General features: G+C 43.0%; 1 protein-coding gene across 4 annotated transcripts in view; it reads left to right on the plus strand.

The window, feature by feature from the left end:
• Positions 1 to 19,403: 19,403 nt before the first annotated feature.
• Positions 19,404 to 24,061, plus strand: part of LOC120065099 (membrane-associated guanylate kinase, WW and PDZ domain-containing protein 1-like) — a 200,243-nt gene continuing 195,585 nt past the window's right edge. For all 4 annotated transcript variants that reach the window (XM_039015817.1, XM_039015820.1, XM_039015818.1 and 1 more), the window contains exon 1: positions 19,404 to 20,212. In XM_039015817.1, coding sequence (XP_038871745.1) covers positions 19,915 to 20,212 — 298 coding nt within the window. In that variant the 5' untranslated portion in view covers positions 19,404 to 19,914. The remainder of the gene's footprint in view (positions 20,213 to 24,061) is intronic.

The raw sequence follows: 24,061 nt of genomic DNA on the forward strand, positions 1-24,061 counted from the left end.
TAACATTACGAGTAACATTACAAAAACGTTCTACCTCCCTAGAATTGTTAGCTGGGAGAGAGGTGAGGAGGAGAAGGGAGGTGAGGTTTGTTTCTGGGGTTGGTTTCTATCTGAAGAGAGAAGCTAAAGCACTGACCTGACCACACTAAGGGGTCAGAGATCATTTGGGGGAGCAACGAATTTACAGCCTCCTGTCAGAATCAAAGGTTAGCCCTGAGAGGGAAGAGAGAGGGAATGTCACAGCCGTGAACTGACCCGGAACAACAGCGTTTAAGGAGCATCAGGAAAGCAGCAGTGCCTCTATAGTGATGTGTTAAAAGTGACATCATACTCCTGAATGCTCAACTAATTCATTAGTCCTGCTCTTCTTATCTCATGCTTGTTGAATACACGCACGAGCACATGTGCGCGCAAACACACACACACACACACACACACACACACACACACACACACACACACACACACACACACACACACACACACACACACACACACACACACACACACACACACACACACACACACATACACACAGGTGTCATAAAAGCAACTGTCATTGTATGACACTAAATGTCATCCAACTGTGTAGAACAACCCAATGGGCAGTGGACAATGGCGTGTATTCATGGATACCAAGGGAAGCCAGGCTTGAAAAAATTGACCAAGAAAAAAAGAAAATAATACATGAAGTCAATTCGCAAGAGGCTGAACGTATCTCTCCGGAGAAAGCATCCAAGCGAGCGGAACAGCGCCCCTCTGTCTCTGTATGTGTAGGCCATCAATCTGACGCTGTCTGGTACAAAAGAGTATGACATTGTTGACGCCCGTAGCATTGAATGCAAGAGAAGCCAGAGAGCATTTGGTCTCCCTTGATAAAAAAGTATAAAATAATAGTCAATCAGCATTGAGCTAAACTGAGTGAGCTCAACTGTGAATGGTCCTGGCACATAAAAAAAAAGTGTCAAGGGAGGCCAGTTTGGATTTTGCATCTCTCCTATCAAATCGCATTGAGAGCATACGTCATTGACAGAAACAACTTGAATTGCTGCATCTCGATGTGTTGTTGTCATCCAGTGGCTAACTAGCTAGCTAAAATGATCTATTTCCTAAATTAGCCATGGATGGAGACTGGGAATTTTGACCTGTGGTTTTGCTTAATTCTCTGTACTGTCCAATGATTATAATGGCGATTCTGATCCAACCATTAATTCATATATTGTGCCCATGGCCTGAGAAAATGGAAGTTCAATATAGGTAGATATAGAAGGCTAATGTTAACTAGCTAATGTTGCCAATGAAAGGAAGTTAGGCTAGCGAGCAAGCATGTTAGCCAGGACAACAACAATATAAAACCGTATACTGTATGACAGAGTGATAGACTGTTTCGTCAAAATGAAAGAGAGGAGGTAGGCATGGGCATTTCTCTATGTAGGGTGAGTCAACATGTTTCTCTACTTGCATGAGCACGCACACACACACACACACACACACACACACACACACACACACACACACACACACACACACACACACACACACACACACACACACACACACACACACACACACACACACACACACAGCAATCAGAAACTTGCTTGACCATGCTGTAGGTCATGTAACTGTTAGTTACATGCACTATGCTTTGTGGACTTCACCAGACAGAGGTTGCACTCCGGTTTTCTGATAAACAAAGGTGTGGTTGAATTTATTCTGCCACTGTGTCTTCTTATTGTCTTTGCCTTTAGGCCTATATATCACGGTTGCAAGGCATATGAACTAACAGGTTATAGAGCAAACAATGTAATTATCACAACACATGGGTTGTAATATGGCTTTTTGTTTTCTAGCTTGGCTTACCCGGTTATTTTAACCAAGCACCTCTATTGAAGTGTAAACACGGTATACATCCATGGATGAGAATATTTCAGTTTGACCCTAATACACCCTAGTACATTACCTCATAGTGTAATACTGAGGTAATTTAATTGGTCTCCATTTCGCTCCTTACCTCCGAGAGAGAGAGAGAGAGAGAGAGACAAGGATTTCACAGGAATGGGCCTGGAAAAGCTGATCTGTTTAATGTTGCGAGTGAGACATCATTGCCAGCTTGACAGTTACTAATGAACTTGTTGAGGTTTATACATTTCAAAAGCTTAATGTATAGTTATATCTGCCATCTTACATGTAAAGTTAGTAAAGTTAAGATGGCTGATGCAGGGCGGCGTCAGATTCTGATTAAGTTCTCATGCTCAAAACATTGCTTCAAGTGATCAATTTTCAACATTTCCCAGAAAATAAAAGTGCCAGTGTGAGGGAGAATAATTATTACTTGCAAATGTGCAATTTTTTCCCCATCTGCAAAGCTGCATCAGCTCCTTCTCTACTCTGGAAAATGAGTTTCTATTGATCTGAGATTAGATTGTTTACCCAGCAGCAGAGTGAAAATCTACAGTGCATTCAGAAAGTATTCAGACCCCTTGACTTTTTCAACATTTTGTTATGTTACAGCCTTATTATAAAATGTATTAAATATTTTTTTTACTCATCGATCTACACACAATACCCCATAATGACAAAGCGAAACAGTTTATTTTATAAAAAGAAAATGTAAAAAAATACCTTATGTACACAAGTATTCAGAACTTTTGCTACTGAGCTCAGGTGCATTCTGTTTCCAGCGATCATCCTTGAGATGTTTCTACAACTTCATTGGAATACACCTGTGCTAAATTCAATTTATTGGACATGATTTGGAAAGGCACACACTTGCCTATATAAGGTCCCACAGTTGACAGTGCATGTCAGAGCAAGGTCGAAGCAATTGTCTGTAGAGTTCCGAGACAGGATTGTGTCGACGCACAGATCTGGGGAAGTGGGCCAAAAAATGTCTGCACTATTGAAGGTCCCCAAGAACACAGTGGTCTCCATCATTCTTAAATCGAAGAAGATTGGAACCACCAAGACTCTTCCTAGAGCTGGGCGCCCGGCCAAACTAAGCAATCGGGGGAGTAGGGCCTTGGTCAGGGAAATGAACAAAAACCCGATGTTCACTCTGACAGAGTTCCAGAGTTCCTCTGTGGAGATGGGAGAACCTTCCAGAAGGACAACATTCTCTGCAGCACTTCACCAATCAGGTCTTTATGGTAGAGTGGCCAGACGGAAGCCACTCTAAAGTAAAAGGCACATGACAACCCTCTTGGTGTTTGCCAAAATGAACCTAAAGATTCTCAGACCATGAGAAACAAGATTCTCTGGTCTGATGAAACCAAGATTGAACTCTTTGGCCTGAATGTCAAGTGTTACGTCTGGAGGATACCTGGCATCATCCCAACGGTGAAGCATGGTGGTGACAGCATCATGCTGTGGGATGTTTTTCAGTGACAGGGACTGGGAAACTAGTCAGGATCAAGGGAAAGATGAACAGAGCAAAGTATAGAGAGATCCTTGATGAAAACCTGCTCCAGAGCGCTCAGACCTCAGACTGGGGGCAAAGGTTCACCTTCCAGCAGGACAATGACTCTAAACACAGAGCCAAGACAATGCAGGAGTGGCTTCGGGACAAGTCTCTGAATGTCCTTGAGTCGCCCATCAGAGCCCGGACTTGAACCCGATCGAACATCTCCGTAGAAAACTGGAATAAGCTGTGCAGCAACGCTCCCCATCCAACCTGCCAGAGCTTGAGAGGATCTGCAGAGAGGAATGGGAGAAACTCCCCAAACACAGGTGTGCCAAACTTGTAGCGTCATACCCAAGAAGACTCGAGGCTGTAATCGCTGCCGAAGGTGCTTCAACAAAGTACTGAGTAAAGGGTCTGAATACTTATGTAAATGTCATATTTGTTTTTTTTTAAATATATATACATTTGCCAAATTTTCTAAAAACCTGTGTTTGCTTTGTCATTATGGGGTATTGTGTTTAGATTCAAGAGAGGGAAAAACACAATTGAATCCACTATAGATTAATGCTCTAGCGTAACAAAATGTGGAAAAAGTAAAGTGGTCTGAATACTTTCTGAATACACTGTATATGGATGTCCCAAAGGGGATCTGTTGCCCCCGTACCCTAGTGTTCCCTCCCATTTGCATGATCCCAACTCTTCTTTGAATATTCAAAATAACGTGTTGGTGAAGACTTTATCATGCTCTGTTGGCAAATGGTTCTCCTCACTTCATTTTAGGCTTTAGACACACACACAGACCCAGGAGGTGGCATGTTAAGTCTGCATCACTGGGCCATCAGCCACCTTTGAGAATGGGCAGGTCCAGCTTTACATCCAACCCAGTGAGGTACATTGCAGCTAATCTTATTGAACTAGCTCCATAGTGGGGAAATACAATGGCACCATTCCCTCGTCTCATGTTGGTCTCCTTCACTGTCTTATGTGTAATGTGGTCTTAAAAATGTTTTTTTAAGGCCAACGAGGGTCAAAACTATTCTATGAGTTAGTTTAACAGAAATGTTTATCAGGAGCCATGTTCTACAGTTACGGAGACCCACAATATGTAGATCTGTATTATAGTCAGCAGATGGCAGCATGTTGATTGTATTGTAGCTCCTGTATATTCCCATATGAGAAAATGATTGCTTGCTATTCTGCAGCAAATTATATCTCCCCCTCAAGCCCACCTTAAGTGATCTGGAACGATTATGTCTATTTTTGCTGATTGTTCGATGGACATTGTTAGACGCATCAATTGAGCATTTGTCTATACTGTATTTTTAGTGTCAGTTGTAATGTCCATCCGCTCCTGATCTTTGGATTGACTGGTTTCACTGGGATTGTGTTTGTGTGTATTTGGTTCCTTGGAAGTTGTGAGAACATCATTTTTTGGTTTCACATTGGTTCTGGGAACGAAGCCATAAGATTCCAGATTTTTTTAACATTCTAAGAACGTGAGTGAACATTTTGCCTGTTCTGGGAACTTACATTTTTAGGTTGCAAGGAGGTTCTGAGAACGTTTTACTATGGTTCCCTGAGAGTTTTCCTGCAGCTTTTAATGTTCTGAGAATGGAAACTCAAAGTTATTTGAATGTAATTAAATAACATTCTGAGAACATTCTCTAAAATGTTGTAAATGTTCTGAACAAAATTAGGTTATTTGGAGGTTTTTAAATATCTTCCTTAAAACTTTCACTGAATGTTTCAATAAGACTTTTAATAACATTGCTAGCTTAGTTTGGGTTAATTGTTTTAAATTCCAAGCACAGATAGGACACATGGAAATTCAGGCATTAAACATGCAAACACATTTATTTTTTCAAACCTTTGAACTTCTGTCCTCTTTCCATGGAATTAGTCCACTGTGCCACCAGGATGGAGCTAGCATGCCATGTTTTTTTAAACTCATACAAAGCTGTCGATTCAAACAGACCCCATTTCAAAGGAAACAAGCACTCATTAAGTTTAGGTCAAAGATCCACCCCTTTTTTTCAATTTTTGTCTAAAATGACATACCCAAATCTAACTGCCTGTAGCTCAGGACCTGAAGCAAGGATATGCATATTCTTGATACCATTTGAAAGGAAACACTTTGAAGATTGTGGAAATGTGAAAGGAATGTAGGAGAATATACCACATTAGATCTGGTAAAAGATAATACAAAGATCTTTGAAATGCAAGAGAAAGGCCATAATGTGTGATTCCAGCCCAGGCGCAATTTAGATTTTGGCCACTAGATGGCAGCAGTGTATGTGCAAAGCTTTAGACTGATCCAATGAACAATTGAATTACTGTTCAAAATTTTGTATCACGACTACCCAAATGTGCCTAATTGGTTTATTAATAACTTTTCAAGTTAACAACTGCACTCTCCTCAAACAATAGCATGGTATTCTTTCACTGTAATAGCTACTGTAAATTAGACAGTGCAGTTAGATTAACAAGAATTTAAGCTTTCTGCCAATATCAGATATGTCTATGTCCTGGGAAATGTTCTTGTTACTTACAACCTCATGCTAATCGCATTAGCCTACGTTAGCTCAACCGTTCCGTGGGGGACCCACCGATCCTGTAGAGGTTTTAATGGGCGATGCCAACACACCTCAACAAACGTAACAAGATATATGATAGAGAGAGTTTTGTTGACGCTGAGAAATGAATGTCTTTTTTTTTTTACATTACTAATGTTTTCTTGTTGTTTTTATTTGTCTTAAGGTTCTGATTTTAAATGGAACCATGAGGAAACCTGCAGAAAATGTTTTGCTGAAGTATTGAAATTCCCACAGAACAACGTTGTTTCTTAACGTTCTCTGAACATTCTGAAAACATAACTTTAAATAGAACTGTGAGGAAATCTGCAGAATACATTATGCTGAAGTACCCAAAATTCACACAGAAGAACCAAGCTCTAAGAAACAAATGGTTCTCAGAATGTTATGTGTTAGCTGGGATGACTGTCATTTCTCTTTCCCACCCTCCTCTCTGTGTACTTACTCTGTTGTTCTTCCACTGTTAAAAGGTCATAGACAAATAATTGTGACGGAGAAAGAGCATCCATCCATCCAGGAGGCACTTTGAGTATGATGGAGTGAGGAAGGATGGGGAGAGAGAGAGAGAGAGAGAGAGAGAGAGAGAGAGAGAGAGAGAGAGAGAGAGAGAGAGAGAGAGAGAGAGACGGGTGGCTTAAGAAAGGGGCAGTAAAAGAGTAAAGAAGCACTCTGAGTGTGGCTATCGACCGCTCTGCTGAGGATAGAGAGAGACGGGGGGAGGGGGAATGAAAGAGAGAGAAATGGGAGAGAAAGAGACAGATTGCAAGGGAGAGGGAGAGAGAGCAGCTGTATAGGCTTTCAGATAAAACCTGAGATCCTCGGTCCTAGCTCCCAGGCCTTATCGAAACCTCATGCCAAACAGTGTTAAAGTCAGTTTATGAGAACACTTAAGTGGAATGGTTTTCAGCGGTGGCACTGTGCAAGACTGAGGACAAAAGCATCATGGAAATGTTCTGTTTGTTTTGTAAAATATGTTCTGTGAAAGGTTACGTATGATGTAACCCTCTACCTCCATATTCCGTCAAAGCATTGAAGTCTGCACTTTAATCTCTGCCAAAGTATAATAGTCTTCCTGTATCTTTCTATGACTGTCAGACTAAATTCCTGACTAGATGGCTTCCCAGAGAGCTCAAAAACAGTCTCAGTGAAAGTGATATTTGGGGGAGAGATTAGGAAGCTGTCGGCATAACTACATGAATTGAGTTTCCCTGCAGGACGGGGTAATACAGTCTTTCATATTGCCATGGTGATAAGCCCTGACCAAGTCAAAACTCAGACGTATCGCAGTGGGCTCAGCTTCTCAACTTTACTTTCCACTTTTCAATCTACACACACGCATATGCACACGCACGTGCACACATACGCACATGCACACACACACACACACACACACTCACACTCACACTCACACACTCACACACTCACACACTCACACACTCACACACACTCATACTTCAAGAATAAGTCTGAGTCAGGCATAGCAAGTGTGCCATTGGCAATACAGTGTGAGCCAGACAGCAGAACACAGAAGACCACAGCATGTCACATCATAGCTCAGAGTCAGCACAGCACGGTACTGCATAGTGACAGAGGACTACTAGAACAAAGTATGACACCCCAAAGAGAAATAGAGTTTTTCCCAACCCACAGAGGCATAGCTCATTTGGCGTTTATGCTTTACTGACTGCTAACTGAGTTGGATCATTTTGTTTCCGGAGTTATATAAAGGTGTGTGTGTGTGTGTGTGTGTGTGTGTGTGTGTGTGTGTGTGTGTGTGTGTGTGTGTGTGTGTGTGTGTGTGTGTGTGTGTGTGTGTGTGTGTGTGTGTGTGTGTGTGTGTGTGTGTGTGTGTGTGTGTGTGTGTGTGTGTGTGTGTGTGCGTGCGTGCGTGGCCTACAATGTGTGTGTCTTCTGGTGAGGATGTTTGTTGGAGCACCATAAAGTTTAACATTTAGAAAAATACTCCAGCATAAAATATTCACCCACAGCTGCGCCAGTGGGTTAACACTATTTTATAAATACATGCCTTTGTTATGACAAAACATTACTCAAGTCATACAGTAGGCTCTCTGACCACAAATGAACTTTTACAAGCAAGGCTGATGATATACCAGGATTATTATTCAGAAATCATTCATTGGAGACTCATGTCCTATTCAAGTAGCCAACAGTGATGGCTGTTCGACATACTGTAGAAAACAAGTCTCAAGAGCAACCACATATTGTCCAAAGGCAGAGCCTGAAGCCTATCTATCATGGTGAAGGGAGATGGATATTGCATGCCACAATGTTGTTGTTGCCAATTAATAAAAACTTACAACAACAAACTATTTTCACAACAGCTGACCTGTAACATACTCTCTCCTGTGTATATGAAAGTAATTGCTTTTGATACTGATAACCAGCTACAACAAGGCTGGAGTGTATGGACCGTATGGAAGGCCTGTATATGAATGTTGCTTTATCAAGTACAGCCTAGGGCGACAATTTTACTCAGCTAGACAAAAATGCGTGCATCGCATAGACGCACTGTTCAGTGTTCAAATCTGCATGACTTATTGTCTTGAACTGTAGTAAGGAGAGTTCTTACATATAAATTCAACTGGCAGTACTATGAATATGTGGTAGTTTCTGCGAATGTTAGCACATTTGATGTCAAAATTTCACCCTTATTATTCACCCTTCACTCACTATTGTCATAAGAATACTGTACTTGAACATCATTAAAACAGATATGCCAGAGGTCTGATACATTATCACCACCAACCATGCTTCTAATGTGTGCTGCGGCACATTTTACACCGAACCCGTGGTTGATATATGATACGTTCTAAACCATTTGAAGGCCTTTTGTTGAGGACTGTTTTGAATTATTGTTCACTTCCTGACTCACCCTCTTGTTTTAGGCCTGCGCTCACTATACAGACTCCTATGTGAAACTCTATCCAGCTCGGAGACAGGGAACTGAACTGGGGAATACTAACCGGCAGGCCCTCCCTGGGCTGTGGCCTTCACCCTGCCTGCTGAGAGACCCCTCACTCTTACTCTGACCCTCCCTGGGCTGTGGCCTTCACCCTGCCTGCTGAGAGACCCCTCACTCTTACTCTGACCCTCCCTGGGCTCTGGCCTTCACCCTGCCTGCTGAGAGACCCCTCACTCTTACTCTGACCCTCCCTGGGCTGTGGCCTTCACCCTGCCTGCTGAGAGACCCCTCACTCTTACTGCGCCTTCCTGGCGCAGAGCCAGAGGCATTATTCAACACTACTCCAGAAAAGGGACCTAAGATTCAGTGCCTTAGTGAATCTCAAGGAGCACATGAACACGAAAAGAGAAATTAGCATACATTAAAGTGCTAGCGTGTGTCACCTTAACTGTGTGGGAGGGATGATGTAGATCTAAGACTGGCTTAAGACTGGGTTGGTGCTAGTGGAGATGATTGAAAAGGATCGGTTGCTGTATTATGAACTGAAGAATGGAAATGAAATATGCTCCATTTAGAGAAATGAAAATAAGAATAAATACTGGGCTATCTTTAATGCTACTTGTTTGCGTTATACAACATTGTTCTTTTGGATTCGGATACAAGAAGGATTAAGGAACCCCTTATACGATTACGTCTCCATGCTTTAGTGAAACTACAACAACAACCAAAAACGCCACACAACAACAACTGCCCAGACAGTGAGCGCATGACTAGCATCCCCTTGCTATGGCAACCAGATCCTTCTCTAATCACTCCACAGTTCAGAACACAATGACAGCCTCTGTGCAGCATTGCAGTCTTTCAATTGCTGGAATACCACAGTGTTCAGTCAGATGAGTTGTTTTAGAGATGGGGTCATGCCTACCTCCCCTCCCCTCTCCTCTCCTCTCCTCCCCTCTCCTCCCCTATTTTCCTCTCCTCCCTCCCCTCTCCTGCATGCTTTCACCATTACGCACATTGTATACACCAAGTATGATATTGTAATTCACAGGTCATGATCAGTCTCTACCACATCAAGCCCACTATCCCCCTTGAATGCTATAAATCTAGTGAGTTTAAGAATGAAGTGCAGAACAGATGTAACACTGTATCAGTTTCAGCAGCATTACAACAATGACCTTTGTTCTGAAGGAGTCCATTCCCCTCAGAGCAGAGTGGGCTCTGAGAAGAGAAACAGAGAGAGGAACCACCTGCACCTCGCTTAGAAAGAGAGGATCATATGCTGCCCGCCCTGGACTGAGTTTTATACATAGGGAAGTCTAGCATGTGTCAGGTTTCCACACGTAACAGGACAAATGTGTTCCATTAGTGTTCCCCTCCTCTTTCCTCCAAACAGCCCATTCACACTCTCTCTCTATGAGCCAAGGGTTTCCACTTCCCATGCTAGAGGCTCATATACTCACAGGGCTTCCCTCGCTGGCTGCTTTATAGGTGTTGGATTATGAAAACAGAGTGATTTTAGTCATGTTTTATCTTTTAGATTGATCATATCAGTGTTGGGATTTAAAACAGGGATCCCTTTAAACCCCCATCCAAGGCATCAGGGTCTAACTCATAAAAAACGTCCATTAGTGCCACATAAATAACTATTGGGACCACTCTGTTTGGTGTGTTTTGGACAGCTTCCATACTCCGCTGGTTTCCCCATGCACTCCAGAGGGAGGTGGAGGAGCTGTGTGTGTGCCTTCTCTGCTTGACTAAACATGGAACAGTGGTCCACTGGACAGGAGAGGGAAAAAACGTGAGACTTTGGATTGTTGAGAACTGGTCAATGTAGTTTAAACAGAAACAATTTAAGCGTTGTACATCAAAACAAACACCAGCAACTAACATAAACTTACAATGAGTCGTGTACCCCAGCAATTGACAGAGTAGCCTACACCTACAATATGCTGTGTTTCCCATTCCTCTCCAAAAGCAGACGATCCAAACGAACAGTCATCAAGAAAATGCTGGCACGCTGCTGTGAAGTGTATACCAATCAGAACAGTGTTGTGGTGGGGGATGAGGTCATGCTTGGTAGGGTAAGGAATGCACCAAGGCCACTGCGTCTCCCCCCATTGTGTACTTTGGCAGTTGTCATGCCACTCCAAATAGTAAGGTCAAGCAAACAAAAGAGCACCTGGACAAAGAGTCAAACAATGGTTTCCTTTTTAAATCCACTGTGAATCAGGTATTTCAAGGTTGACAGAGAGAGCAACACAGCGAGAGAGACAGAGAGAGAAGAGAATAGACAAGGAGACTTATAGTAAAGTCATACCTCTCTCACAGTATGGCGTCTGTCTGGGTAATCTAGCACTGTCTGGTTCGTATGTCGTAAGGAACACAAAAGCTCCTTGTGCTAGCTACATTTAGAATGTCTCTAACACATATGCACATACTGTAATGTTGAAAAGAACTCTGAAGTCACAACATGGTGGATTTCATTATTCCAACTCAAAAACAGCTTCACTTTCCATAGAGTAGGCCTATCTATACATTTCACATTCTACAGAATGAAACAATTACCAATCCACCATTATGATTTAATGGAACAAAACTCTAATCATTAAATGTGTATATGTCGCATGTCAGGCCACTCTCTACTGGGCTATTCTTCTGTGAGCAGTTTGGCGCAGCTGTCCCACTGTCAGAGTTGGAAGCATGCCGTGGCACACGGAGAGTGGCCCGTCTTGCATGTGGTCAGGGAAAGCATCTTTAAGTAATCCCATCTGAAATCGGAGGGAGATCTAAAACGGTTAGCTAACTCAAGGCAACACTGAGCAGGCTGTAGCAGCGACTGGGAGGACTCATATACAGTAGCCCTGCCTCTGACACAAACAATCAGGTCAGACACAATCTGCCTGTCTCACTGTCTCACCTCTATCTTCGTCTTGTTTTACATTGTGTTTGTGTGGACCCAAAGTAAATGAGGATTCAAATAAACACACAGAAATAATTCCATCGACATCAGTGCATGATTTGCACAAAGGTTCGAGACAGACATACTGTATACTGTTGTATATCTCAAGTTAGGATTTCTAGAGATATGGGATGAAATCAGTTAAGGGTGAAATCCTAACTTGAGATATACCACAGTATACAGTATGTCTGGTTTAGAGTTTTGGTTCAGGTATTTCTCGCTTATTCTTCCCTTATTTCTGGAACTTATTTCTGGAATTTCTGTAGAAAAATAAATCTGGAATTTTGGGAAAGTTAGCAGAATTTTTCAACCTTATCTTAGACACAATTTGTTGGCAATGCATCCTCATATTTGTGGTAGTGTGCTGAGGCTGGCTGAGTGGGCGAGTTGAGCACTCAGGATCCTGAACCAGCAAGCCATCCTGTGCTCTCTTCCCTCTATCTCCTCTAGCTTTCTTTCCTCTTATTTTCTTCTCCTTCTTGTTCATCTCTCTCTCTCAATTTCCTACACTCAAATGGTTTGCATTTTAACCTCCTGGCTTTTGGCATATTTTAGAGGACAGTGTGGTCTTAATTCTCTGTAACCTAATCATCCTTTTCATATAAAATATCACTTCCAACATTCACAGCAACTGTGATTCTACAGAAGGAATGTATTGTATTGCTTTGGGGATTATCCAGAATTGTAATTGTGCTGACATGATTTGGGATTGTTCAATATGCTGTGTACAGCGTTTTTTTTTGCTGCATTTCCAATCTGGTCTCTGGCACTGTTTTAACTTTATGTTGCTCTGGTTATTGTTTCATACAAGTCAGGCCAAAACATAACCTACATACTGGTGACCTGCACTGAACTGCAGAATAGTATATTGGTAAAAAAAAAAGTATGATTGAAAGACCATCAATGACATAGCCTCTCATTGCTGATGGTATGACAGAAATCCTAAATATGTGAGATAATCTGATGGCCTTTTTGAGAGAGCCATTCATCTGTAATCTGGCAGGGTAACACTGGCCTTTGCAGCTCTACTTTAGTTAAAACTAAGGATCTCTCTCTCTCTCTCTCTCTCTCTCTCTCTCTCTCTCTCTCTCTCTCTCTCTCTCTCTCTCTCTCTCTCTCTCTCTCTCTCTCTCTCTCTCTCTCTCTCTCTCTCTCTCTCTCTCTCTCTCTCTCTTTCTCTCTCTCTCTCTCTCTCTCTCTCTCTCTCTCTCTCTCTGTGGATATTATAATAAGTAAGTCTTTATCGGGTCATAGAGGAAAAGAAGATTAAAAAGACATGTGAGCATAAAACAGACCTCTTTTACAGAGCCCCTATAAAGTGCTTAGCACAGAAACATTATGGTTACAGTAGGTCAGTGAATATCTGTCAGACTCGTTGGGAGTGTGTTACAATACAGAGGCTTAATGGTTATAGTGACACTATTCTAGAGAATAACAGATAATCCAGCCACAGAAGGAAAACAGAGTACGGTTATACAGATTGTGTTATTCAGACCCATCTCTCTGCTGCAGTGACGTATCACACAGCTATAACACCGTTGTGATTAGGAGGTCATCCCTGGGCAGTGCACTATAGCCTCCATAATATGAAAGTATTTTATGTGATTTCACTAAACTACTGTCACCTTCCCCCAGTCATTCTATAAAGCACTCCAATGAAACACTTTTTTTTTATTGCTACAAACTTGAATGAAACAGCTGCTGGTGGAAGAGTATGGCCAAATGCATTAATGAAGGTTACATGTCATGATCTGTAGCTATAGTGTTTTGTAGCCTACTGTGCATGATCTTAAACAGACTATTTGGTGACACGTTTGTGCCATTAGAATACCAGTATAAACTGAGCATGTGAGAAAGTGAAAACCTGATATTACTGTGAAGGAGATAGGTTCTCTTTAAGATGGATCCAGTGAAAGGTCAAAACACTACTTCGTTTGGCAGCAATGGGCCATTATCACACAATCTTCTTCTCTTTCTCTCCCATGCTTCACCTCTAATTAAAATAGTTATTCTCCTACTTTCTCTCTCTCTCTCTCTCTCTCGCTCTCTATTTCTCTCTCTCACTCTTCTCTCCTCCCAGGCCCTGCCATCCAACTTTAACAGCACATTAAGGTATGTACAGAAGGGTGTGGACTAAGAGAGAGATGATGAGGAGGAACAATGCACCTACACTACACCCAGATAGAGCCCTACAGTATGCTGTTGATGGCTCACTAAAACACTTCCGCAATGACAGTTGTCCCCACTGGGCACTTTACAGATGAGCTGTGGTCATGATTTCCTTGACTGAGTATGATGTCTTAATGACGGATGGGTCTGTTGCTGTCTACAGTGAATATGTAAATTGCTATTGGGTTGTTCCACGAAATGAGTGCCTTTTGCGTCCCTTTGATATTTTAAGTAGAAATTGTATGCCAATATTGAATTTTAAGTGCCCTCCAATATAGACCACATGGATAATTCAATAAATACATTTTTTATATGAATAAAGGCTTGCTAAAGTGCCAGAATTCAGCATTTTGACATGAGTAGCTGTTTCTACCCTTTATGGCAATTTCCTGCTGTTTTGTGGTGGAAAACTGTGTGGGTCGAGCTGCTACTGCCTTATCTATCCTGTTGCCTAGTCACTTTACCATGAAATCTCCATAGATTAACATTGGCAGTAAAAGGGCCTTTCTGAAGAGCTCAGTGACTTTCAACGTGGCACCGTCATAAGATGCCACCTTTCCAACAAGTCAGTTCGTCAAATTTCTGCCCTGCTAGAGCTACCCCAGTCAACTGTAAGTGCTGTCAACTGTAAGTGCTGTGAAGTGGAAATGTCTAGGAGCAACAACGGCTCAGCCGTGAAGTGGTAGGCCACACCAGCTCACAGAATGGGACCGCCGAGTGCTAAAGTGCGTAATGCTTAAAAATCATCCGTCCTCGGTTGCAACACACTACCGAGATCCAAATTGCCTCTGGAAGCAACGTCAGCACAAGAACTGTTAGTCGGGAGCTTCATGAAATGGGTTTCCATGGCCGAGCAGTCGCACACAAGCCTAAGATCACCATGCGCAATGCCAAGCGTCGGCTGGAGTGGTGTAAAGCTCACCACCATTGGACTCTGGAACAGTGGAAACACGTTCTCTGGAGTGACGAATCATGCTTCACCATCTGGCAGTCCAATGGACGAATCTGGGTTTGGCAGATGCGAGGAGAACGCTACCTGCCCAAATGCATAGCGCCAACTGTAAAGTTTGGTGGAAGAGGAATAATGGTCTGGGACTGTTTTCCATGGTTCAGGCTAGGCCCAGTGAAGGGAAATCTTAATGCTATAGCATACAATGGCATTCTATACAATTCTGTGCTTCCAACTCTGTGGCAACAGTTTGGAGAAGGCCCTTTCCTTTTTCAGCATGACAATGCCACAGTGCACAAAGCGAGGTCCATACAGAAATGGTTTGTTCGAGATCGAACTTGACTGGCTTGCATAGAGCTCTGACTTCAACCCCATCGAACATCTTTGGGATGAATTGGAACGCCGACTGCGAGCCAGGCCTAATCTCCCAAAATCAGTGTCCGACTTCACTAATGCTCTTGTGGCTGAATGGAAGCAAGTCCCAGGAGCAATGTTCCAACATTTAGTGGAAAGGTTTCCCAGAATAGTAAAGGCTGTTATAGTAGCAAAGGGGGGGGATCAACTTCATATTAATGCCCATGATTTTGGAATGAGATGTTCGACAAGCAGGTGTCCACATACTTTAGGTCAGGTAGAGTATCATTGCTTATTGCAGTATATCATTAGGAGTCAAAGTATATTACCTAAACATTATTCATAGTCAGGAAAAAACATTACTATCTTAGACAAAATGGCAGACATATTGCTGAGAGAGAGAGAGAGAGACAAGGATTTCACTGGAAGGCTGAGGCACAGCTCAGGAATAGGCCTGGAAAAAGCTGATCTGTTTAATGTTGCGAGTGAGACATCATTGCCAGCTTGACAGTTACTAATGAACTTGTTGAGGTTTATACATTTCAAAAACTTAATGTATAGTTATATCTGCCATCTTACATGTAAAGTTAGTAAAGTTAAGATGGCAGATGCAGGGCGGCGTCAGATTCTGATTAAGTTCTCATGCTCAAAACAGTGCTTCAAGTGATCAATTTTCAACATTTCCCAGAAAATAAAAGTGATGGATATAGAGGAGGAAATAAAACTTGGGAGTATGGCCCAACTGTCTGTTTAATTTGAGTGACACAGTGTGACAGGAAGCAGGCACTGGCTCTGCCTGACCCCTACTGGAGGTCACAGTACATCTGACTGGCAGTGGCACACCAGCTAGGCCTACAAACAGTATAGTATGTCACATCAAATCTACTCTTAAGGGACAAGCAAACTGCACCGATTTTCTGTCTGCCCTTCATCTAGCGTTTATCTTCCATTCATTCTCTGCAGTGTGCTATAGGGACCACCCACCGGTGGTGTTTGACTGGAGACTGAATTGCCACATTCTCTGATGTTTCTGCATGGTGAATCGGTATGCCATCAGTAAAGAGCGATTTCTACTCTGAACCAATCAGAGAGCATGAGTGGGGAGCCAAAAGGCAACCAACAAGTAGAAAAAAATAGGTAACTTTTACCGGTGACATTATCCACCCTTTTGCAGCTTGCTAAATGAGCCAGTCACGCTTCATATGCAATGTATAGGATCATGGTAGCTAGCTAAGTGTACAGACACAATCCTCAAAACATTAAATTATTCCTCAAAGCAAGCTTGACACCAAGCTCAGAACCCTGGGTTTGGACACCACCCTCTGCAACTGGATCCTGGACTTCCTGACGGGCAGACCACAGGCTGTGAGGATTGGCAACAACACCTCCTCCACACTGACTGCTAACACATCGGCCCCCCTGGGGTGTGTCCTCAGCCCTCTGCTCTACTCCCTGTTCACCCACGACAGTGTGGCTTTGCACGACACCAACTACATCATCAAGTTGATTACACCACAGGTGTAGGCCTGATAACCAACAATGACGAGTCAGCCTATAGGGAGGAGGTAAGTGAAGTGGCATTGTGGTGCCAGGACAAAAACCTCTCCCTCAACGTCAGAAAAACAAAGGAGTTGATCGTTGACTTCAGGAAGCAGAGGAGGGAGCATGCCCTGATCCACATCAACAGGACTACGATAAAGAGAGTCAGCAGTTTTAAGTTCCTCGGGGACCACATCACTGAGGACTTGACATGTACCAACAACACTACCACTCTTGTCAAGAGGGAGCAACAGCATCTCTACTTCCTAAGGCAGCTGAAAAAATTATGCATGCCACCCGGGTCATCTCCAAATACTACCGCTGCACCATCGAGAGCGTCCTGACCGGTTGCATCACGGCCTGGTACGGGAATTGCTCTGTCTAAGTCCGCAAAGCCCTCCAGCAGGTGGTGAAGATGGCCCAGTACATCACTGGGACCGTGCTCCCACCCATTCAGGACATCTACTCGAAACGGTGCCTGAGGAAGGCCCGCAGCATCATCAACGACTTCACACACCCCAGCACCAGGTGTTAACTCCCTTACCGTCGGGCAGACAGTATCGGATCATGAGATCTGATACCAACAGGCTCAGAGACAGTTTCTATCTACAACCCATCAGACTGCTGAACACTTGAACTGGACTGAGTACCTGCTCTGATTCTCCACACCTTAGCACACATGCATTCACTCACGCACACACACACACACACACACACACACACACACACACACACACACACACACACACACACACACACACACACACACACACACACACACACACACACACACACACACACACACACACACACACACACACACACACACACACACACACACACACATTCATACACACATCACAACTGCTGCTACCAGACTCTTATTAAGTTTGCTAAATACTGCACAATTTCAACACTTGTCCCACAATCCTCCTTTCCCCAAAACAAGTGTAAATATTTTACTATAAATTGTGCCTTCTTGTATTATACTTATGCTAAAATGTTTATTATATTCTACTGAGACATTTATTTAATGTTCATATTCTTTTATTTTATTATTTCCTCTCCTCCTGTCCTCTCCCTAATGACCATGGAACTGACTGGCGAGGTGATAACAACATCACTTACAGCATATGATGAGGACTATCATCTATCTAGATCAGAGGTCACCGAGGAGAGGCATTGAGGATGACCACATTACAGTCATGTAATGGGTCACTTATTATTGCCATCTGCTTACCTCTATATGATCATCACTCTGAAAGTAGGTATCAAAGCAATAGGAAGTGAAACATAGCTGATGTATTGGTAGGCTGCATCGAACATCATCCGGTTGACGTAACACTATTTAGATACATTCAGAGTGGGAATGTATTGTTTAACTCTATGGCCCTGGGCTTAATAAACTGTTCCTGCGTCTGATTGGTTGATCTGAGAAGAAGTTACAAGGTTTGGGCTTAAAAACACTCATTCTGTTTCCCAGTCCCATCCAGGCCAATGGTTTGCCTCCTATGGGACAAAGAATACTTGGAATGTTATTTTTAGGTTTGGAAAAGCTCATCTGCTTTTCCCTAGGTGAGAGGCAGCCCATCTGATCCCATCATGCTCCCTGTGCCTCAGCCCAGCTGTCTAATGCTCTCTCTCTCTCTCTCTCTCTCTCTCTCTCTCTCTCTCTCTCTCTCTCTCTCTCTCTCTCTCTCTCTCTCTCTCTCTCTCTCTCTCTCTCTCTCTCTCCTATGATGAGAGGGGGGAAGAGGGATGTGAGTGATGATTATGATGATGGTGTGGTGGTGATGAAACAACTGATGACGTTGACAGTTATCACAATTATGTTAAATATAGGCTATTGTAACATATTGTTGAAGGTCCTATAATTGAGCGAGTACTATGTGTTTTAAACATCTGTGTGTGTTCGACTCACATGAAGGACTACACATACCAGAGCTCCATATTATAAGGGCACAGAGGGGAGTGCCTGTCTGTCTAGTGGTTTGAGGGGAAGTTCCAGTGAGAATGAAGAATGTGCTACAGAAAGTACTCAAACTATTAGAATCCAAAGAGAATAATACATATATTTCACCTGGCTAAGTGGCAAGCTTTAATCTGATCTGCATTCCATTGAAAACCAGTAAAAGACAATTAAAAACCGGGCCCAGAGTGGAGGTGTAGCCTAATGATTTAAAGGTGTAGAGACTAAAGAAAGATTGACTGAATGATAAATATAATATTTATTACAACATTTGCTTCATGCTTCGATTTAGATATGGCAGCTTATTCCCTCCTCATTGGTATCAATTTATTGAATTGCAATTAAACCTCCTAAGAATATGATTTTTAAACAATAGTCCTGGTCAAAGTCAATATTATCCGTGCTTTAATTTACTGTGTTTTGAAATACCATGTTAGTGGTTGACTACGGAGCACTAGGACCCTGTAATAGGTGTAGCAGGATATCCCTCTGGACTCCGTAGGGAAACCGGACGCATGCGCTCATTTTACTAGCAGCACCTCTCGATCGCTACAGCACGCGGAGTGGGATAAAATGTAACAAAACGTTGTACCTGCTTAAAGGAGCCGTGGTCTGTGTGGTACCACCAACCAACTCACCGCGTATTCAAAGAAAACCTCCATTGCTTGGATCTTGAACAGAAAATATTCAAAGTGGTTTTTATAAACAAGGAACTGAGAAACGATTTTAACAAGTGGATACTGTGGGTTAGTGGTACTTTGGCAGACGCCGAAGAGATATATAAAAGAGATTACTCGGCAAGGAAGATGAGAAAAACAATACCTGCAAATTAGGACCAGCTGCTCATGACTTCTACAGAAGTGGTCCATTGGACAAGAATGGCTTGATTTTTTGTTGTTGTTGCGTGAATGACATTTTGACAGCAGCCCTCATGCTTCACGGAAAGAAAAAGAAAGTTTGCTGCGTCTGATTTTGATATTATATTCTGAGACACGTTGTGTTGTCTATATTGCTATTAGTCGGCGAGACCACCTGTTTGGTGTCGGATATTCATCATGTCCAAAGTGATCCAAAAGAAGAATCACTGGACCACTAAAGTTAACGAGTGCGCGGTCCTCAAAGACGCTCGCGGTGACTTAAATGTGCAATTGCTCGGTGGTGCGGAGAACGGAGAGTTCGCCTACATCGGACAAGTTAACGATGGTATCGTGGTTTACAAGAATGGAAAATTAACAGAGGGGGCGTTGATATTGGAAGTAGAGAACCTCTCGATCTCTGGGTTGCCCCTGTATGATGTACAGACAGTGATAAATAATTGCAATGGTCCCATCAGATTGAAAACGGTCAGACAAGGTAAGAGATGACACTGAAGCAGCAGCAGAGCGTCCCAGAGCGCCTCATTCGTCCACACTGAGTGATGTATGAAAGTGGACAAGGCACTAAAATGTTATGTAATAAATATGTACTAAATCATTTCCCACTTTTCAGAATCACATTCAAGGTTTTAGTTTCGTCATATATACATACTCGTACATTGTGAGTGATTTATGTATGTTGAATTGCCCTTTTCCCCTTAAAACAACACCCACATGCCTTGCATTTCAGCAGTTAAATTACCTATGATTGGAGCGTACCATACCGACGCTGTAGTTGATATCTTGGCTGTCGCCTACCCATTAGGCCTAAGGCACGTATTGATAGTTGACTACATCCCAACCTCTGCTCATACCATAGCAGGAAGATGACAACATTAACAAAAGCATACAAATGGCAGCTCTGGCCAGTGTGAACTGTTCATGGTCAACTTGACTCATCCTGGCCTTGTAGTTTGACAATAAGCCAATGTGACACAAACCCAGTGTGTCTGGCAGGCTTGTATGAATGCTCAGAGCTATGATGTAGTGTCTGTGCCACTCTGGGATCGGACTGATTTTAAAACGTTTCTTTGTGGTTGAAAATCACAAAAATATGTTTTTCCACTTCTATATGTTTATAAACGCTGAGCACATAGGCCTACTTCATTGGCACAAATCAAGAGCCACTTGATGGGCAACCTGTGGACTACCTACATTCTTGTCAGTTTCATACAACAAATTCCCAACTCAACACACAGTCCACGCCGCATGGTTCTAGTTATGGTTGATGAATCCCCTCTGTCTAGGCTAATAGGAAGAATGTGGCCATCCTGCCCATGTTCATAATGACTTGAGACAATATCAGGAAGCTGGCCAATCAGCTCCCACTCCAGTCCCAGTGCTCCACCAGGCTCATTTCCAGATCCTGTTTGGAGGGATGGAGGAGGGGATGCCATGGCGATACAGTCACATGACCATATGCCATTTCAGGTTTTAAAAATGTATGCTGTCTAGGAAATGTTCTCCCTATTCAAGCTTAATTGAGAAAATGTTTGGCAACAAGGGCCATCTGTATCCTATGTTCAGTTTAAATGTCCTAATTCAGCTCAAATTAATTTTTATTTTATTTAACCTTTATTTAACTAGGCAAGTCAGTTAAGAACAAATTCATATTTACAATGACGGCCTACCGGGGAACAGTGGGCTAACTGCCTTGTTCAGGGGCAGAACGACAGATTTGTACCTTGTCAGCTCGAGGATTCGATCTAGAAACCTTTCGGTTACTGGCCCAACGCTCTAACCACTAGGCTACCTGCCGTGTCTGTCATTTTCATAGTTTGATGAATGCGAAGGCAAAAGGCGGTGCTGATTAGGTTATTGTCCATCAGGTGGTGAACTTTTCTGCATCCTCACTCAAGTTCAGAGTACAGGCCGGGCATAGCATGTTTTAGGTGCTGATTGTGGCTTTTTAACGGCCAACAGTTTGTGTTGTTTTGTAGGGGGATTGATTACAGTACACACAGTACTGAGCTGCCACCGGGTGCCACATGCCATTATGTGGCCATGCTGCTGTATTGACACAGTCGGTAGCTCTGGGAGAGTCATTAACTGGATTATGTAATACGTGCGTAGTTTCGACATGCATTCCCACACTCCCTGCTTTGTTGAAAGGACTCCTGCTGTATATCATAAAGAGAGAGACATGTTTTTGATTGACATTTCCTATTTAATACGTTTTGTCTCAGTCTGTTGGGTTTCTAGTCTGAACACTTAACTGTTTTTGAGGGAACTTGGTTGCAGATTATTGTCATGTCTGAAATTAAGATAAAAAAAAAAATCTATACGGCTGGCTCTACCCTGGTCTAAATTTCCTCTACCCTGCCACACACACACACACACACACACACACACACACACACACACAGGCTTTAACATGGAAGCGGATTAGTGTACCTCAAGGCTCCCATAGTTAATGGACCCATGTGTTATTTAGCAAGTCCTTGTGTGTGTTTGCTGAGGGATCAGTGTATGGCGCTCCATGGGGTTGGGCCCATCAGACCAGGCAGCATGAAACACAGCATCAAGGTCAGGGGTCAGTGAGGAGGTATTTAGTGTCTGGATCACATCAGAGCACAGCATAACTCCATGTGATGCTGTTAATCCCCTCCTAATATACTACACTGGGCTGACTGAGTCAGTTATTCAGCCAGGGATCAGTCCGAAGGAAAGGCAAAGACACATTCAGTTAATTTACAGTGGTATTCAAGTTTTAAGTTCCACCAACGTGATGTGTGGCTAGCCTGAAACGTTGCAGGCTCAGCAGATTTACAATCTGTTGTAAATCCAAAAGGAAGAAGTTAAACTTTTTAAAAATGTGGTGCGAGTATAGCTAGCTGGTCCTGTGGCTCAGATTTATGGCAGTGTGGGTGGTAGGTCGAGAATCTCTTTCAGTGGGTGTGTATTCATGAATGCCAAGGGAAGCCAGGCTTCCCCAAAAAATGTACCAAGAAAAAATCTATAATAATTATAATATCTCTGTTTCATAATTTACCTTTAATTCGCAAGAGGCTGAATACAATATATATACAAAAGTATGTGGACACCCCTTCATACCTTCATATTAATGGATTTGGCTATTTCAGCCACACCTGTTGCAGACAGGTGTATAAAACTGCACACACAACCCATGCAATCTCCATAGACAATCATCGGCAGTAGAATGGTCTTATTGAAGAGCTCAGTGACTTTCAACGTGGCACCGTCATAGGATGGCACCTTTCCAACAAGTCAGTTCGTCAAATCTCTGTCCTGCTAGAGCTGCCCCGGTCAACTGTAAGTGCTGTAATTGTAAAGTGAAAACATCTAGGAGCAACAACAGCTCAGCCGTGAAGTGGTAGGCCACACAAGCTCACAGAACGGGACCGCAGAGTGCTAATGCATGAAAATTGTCTGTCCTCGGTTGCAACACTCACTACCGAGTTCCAAACTGCCTCTGGAAGCAATGCCAGCACAATAACTGTTTGTCTGGAGCTTCATGAAATGGGTTTCCTTGGCCCAGCAGCCGCACACAAGCCTAAGATCACCATGCTCAATGCCAAGCATCGGCTGGAGTGTTGTAAATCTTGCCGCCATTGGAAACACCTTCTCTGGAGTGATGAGTCTGGGTTTGGCGGATGCCAGGAGAAAGCTACCTGCATAGTGCCAACTGTAACATTTGGTGAAAGAGGAATAATGGTCTGGGGCTGTTTTTTATGGTTTGGGCTAGGCCGCTTAGTTCCAGTGAAGGGAAATCTTAACGCTACAGCATACAATGACATTCTAGATGATTATGTGCTTCCAACTTTGTGGAAACAGTCTGGGGAAGGCCCTTTCCTCTTTCAGCATGACAGCGTGCCCTATTTTTATTTAACTAGGCACAAAGCAAGGTCCATACAGAAATGGTTTGTCGAGATTGGTGTGGAAGAACTTGACTGGCCTGCACAGAGCCCTGACCCCGACCCCATTGAACACCTTTGGGATTAATTGGAACGCCGACTGCGGGCCAGGCCTAATCGCCCAACATCAGTGCCCGACCTCACTAATGCTCTTGTGGCTGAATGGATGCAAGTCCCACAGCAATGTTCCAACATCTAGTGGAAAGCCTTCCCAGAAGAGTGGAGGCTGTTAGAGCAGCAAAGGGGTGACCAACTCTATACTAATGGCCATGATTTTGGATTGAGATGTTCGGCAAGCAGGTGACCACATATTTTTGGTCATGTAGTGTATCTCACCGGAGAAAGCATCTGAGTGAGCGGAACCGTGCCCCTCTGTCTCTGTATGTGTAACCCATCTATCTGATGCTGTCTGG

The sequence above is a fragment of the Salvelinus namaycush genome, chromosome 20 (genome assembly GCF_016432855.1).
Source record: "Salvelinus namaycush isolate Seneca chromosome 20, SaNama_1.0, whole genome shotgun sequence".
Lineage (NCBI taxonomy): Eukaryota > Metazoa > Chordata > Actinopteri > Salmoniformes > Salmonidae > Salvelinus > Salvelinus namaycush.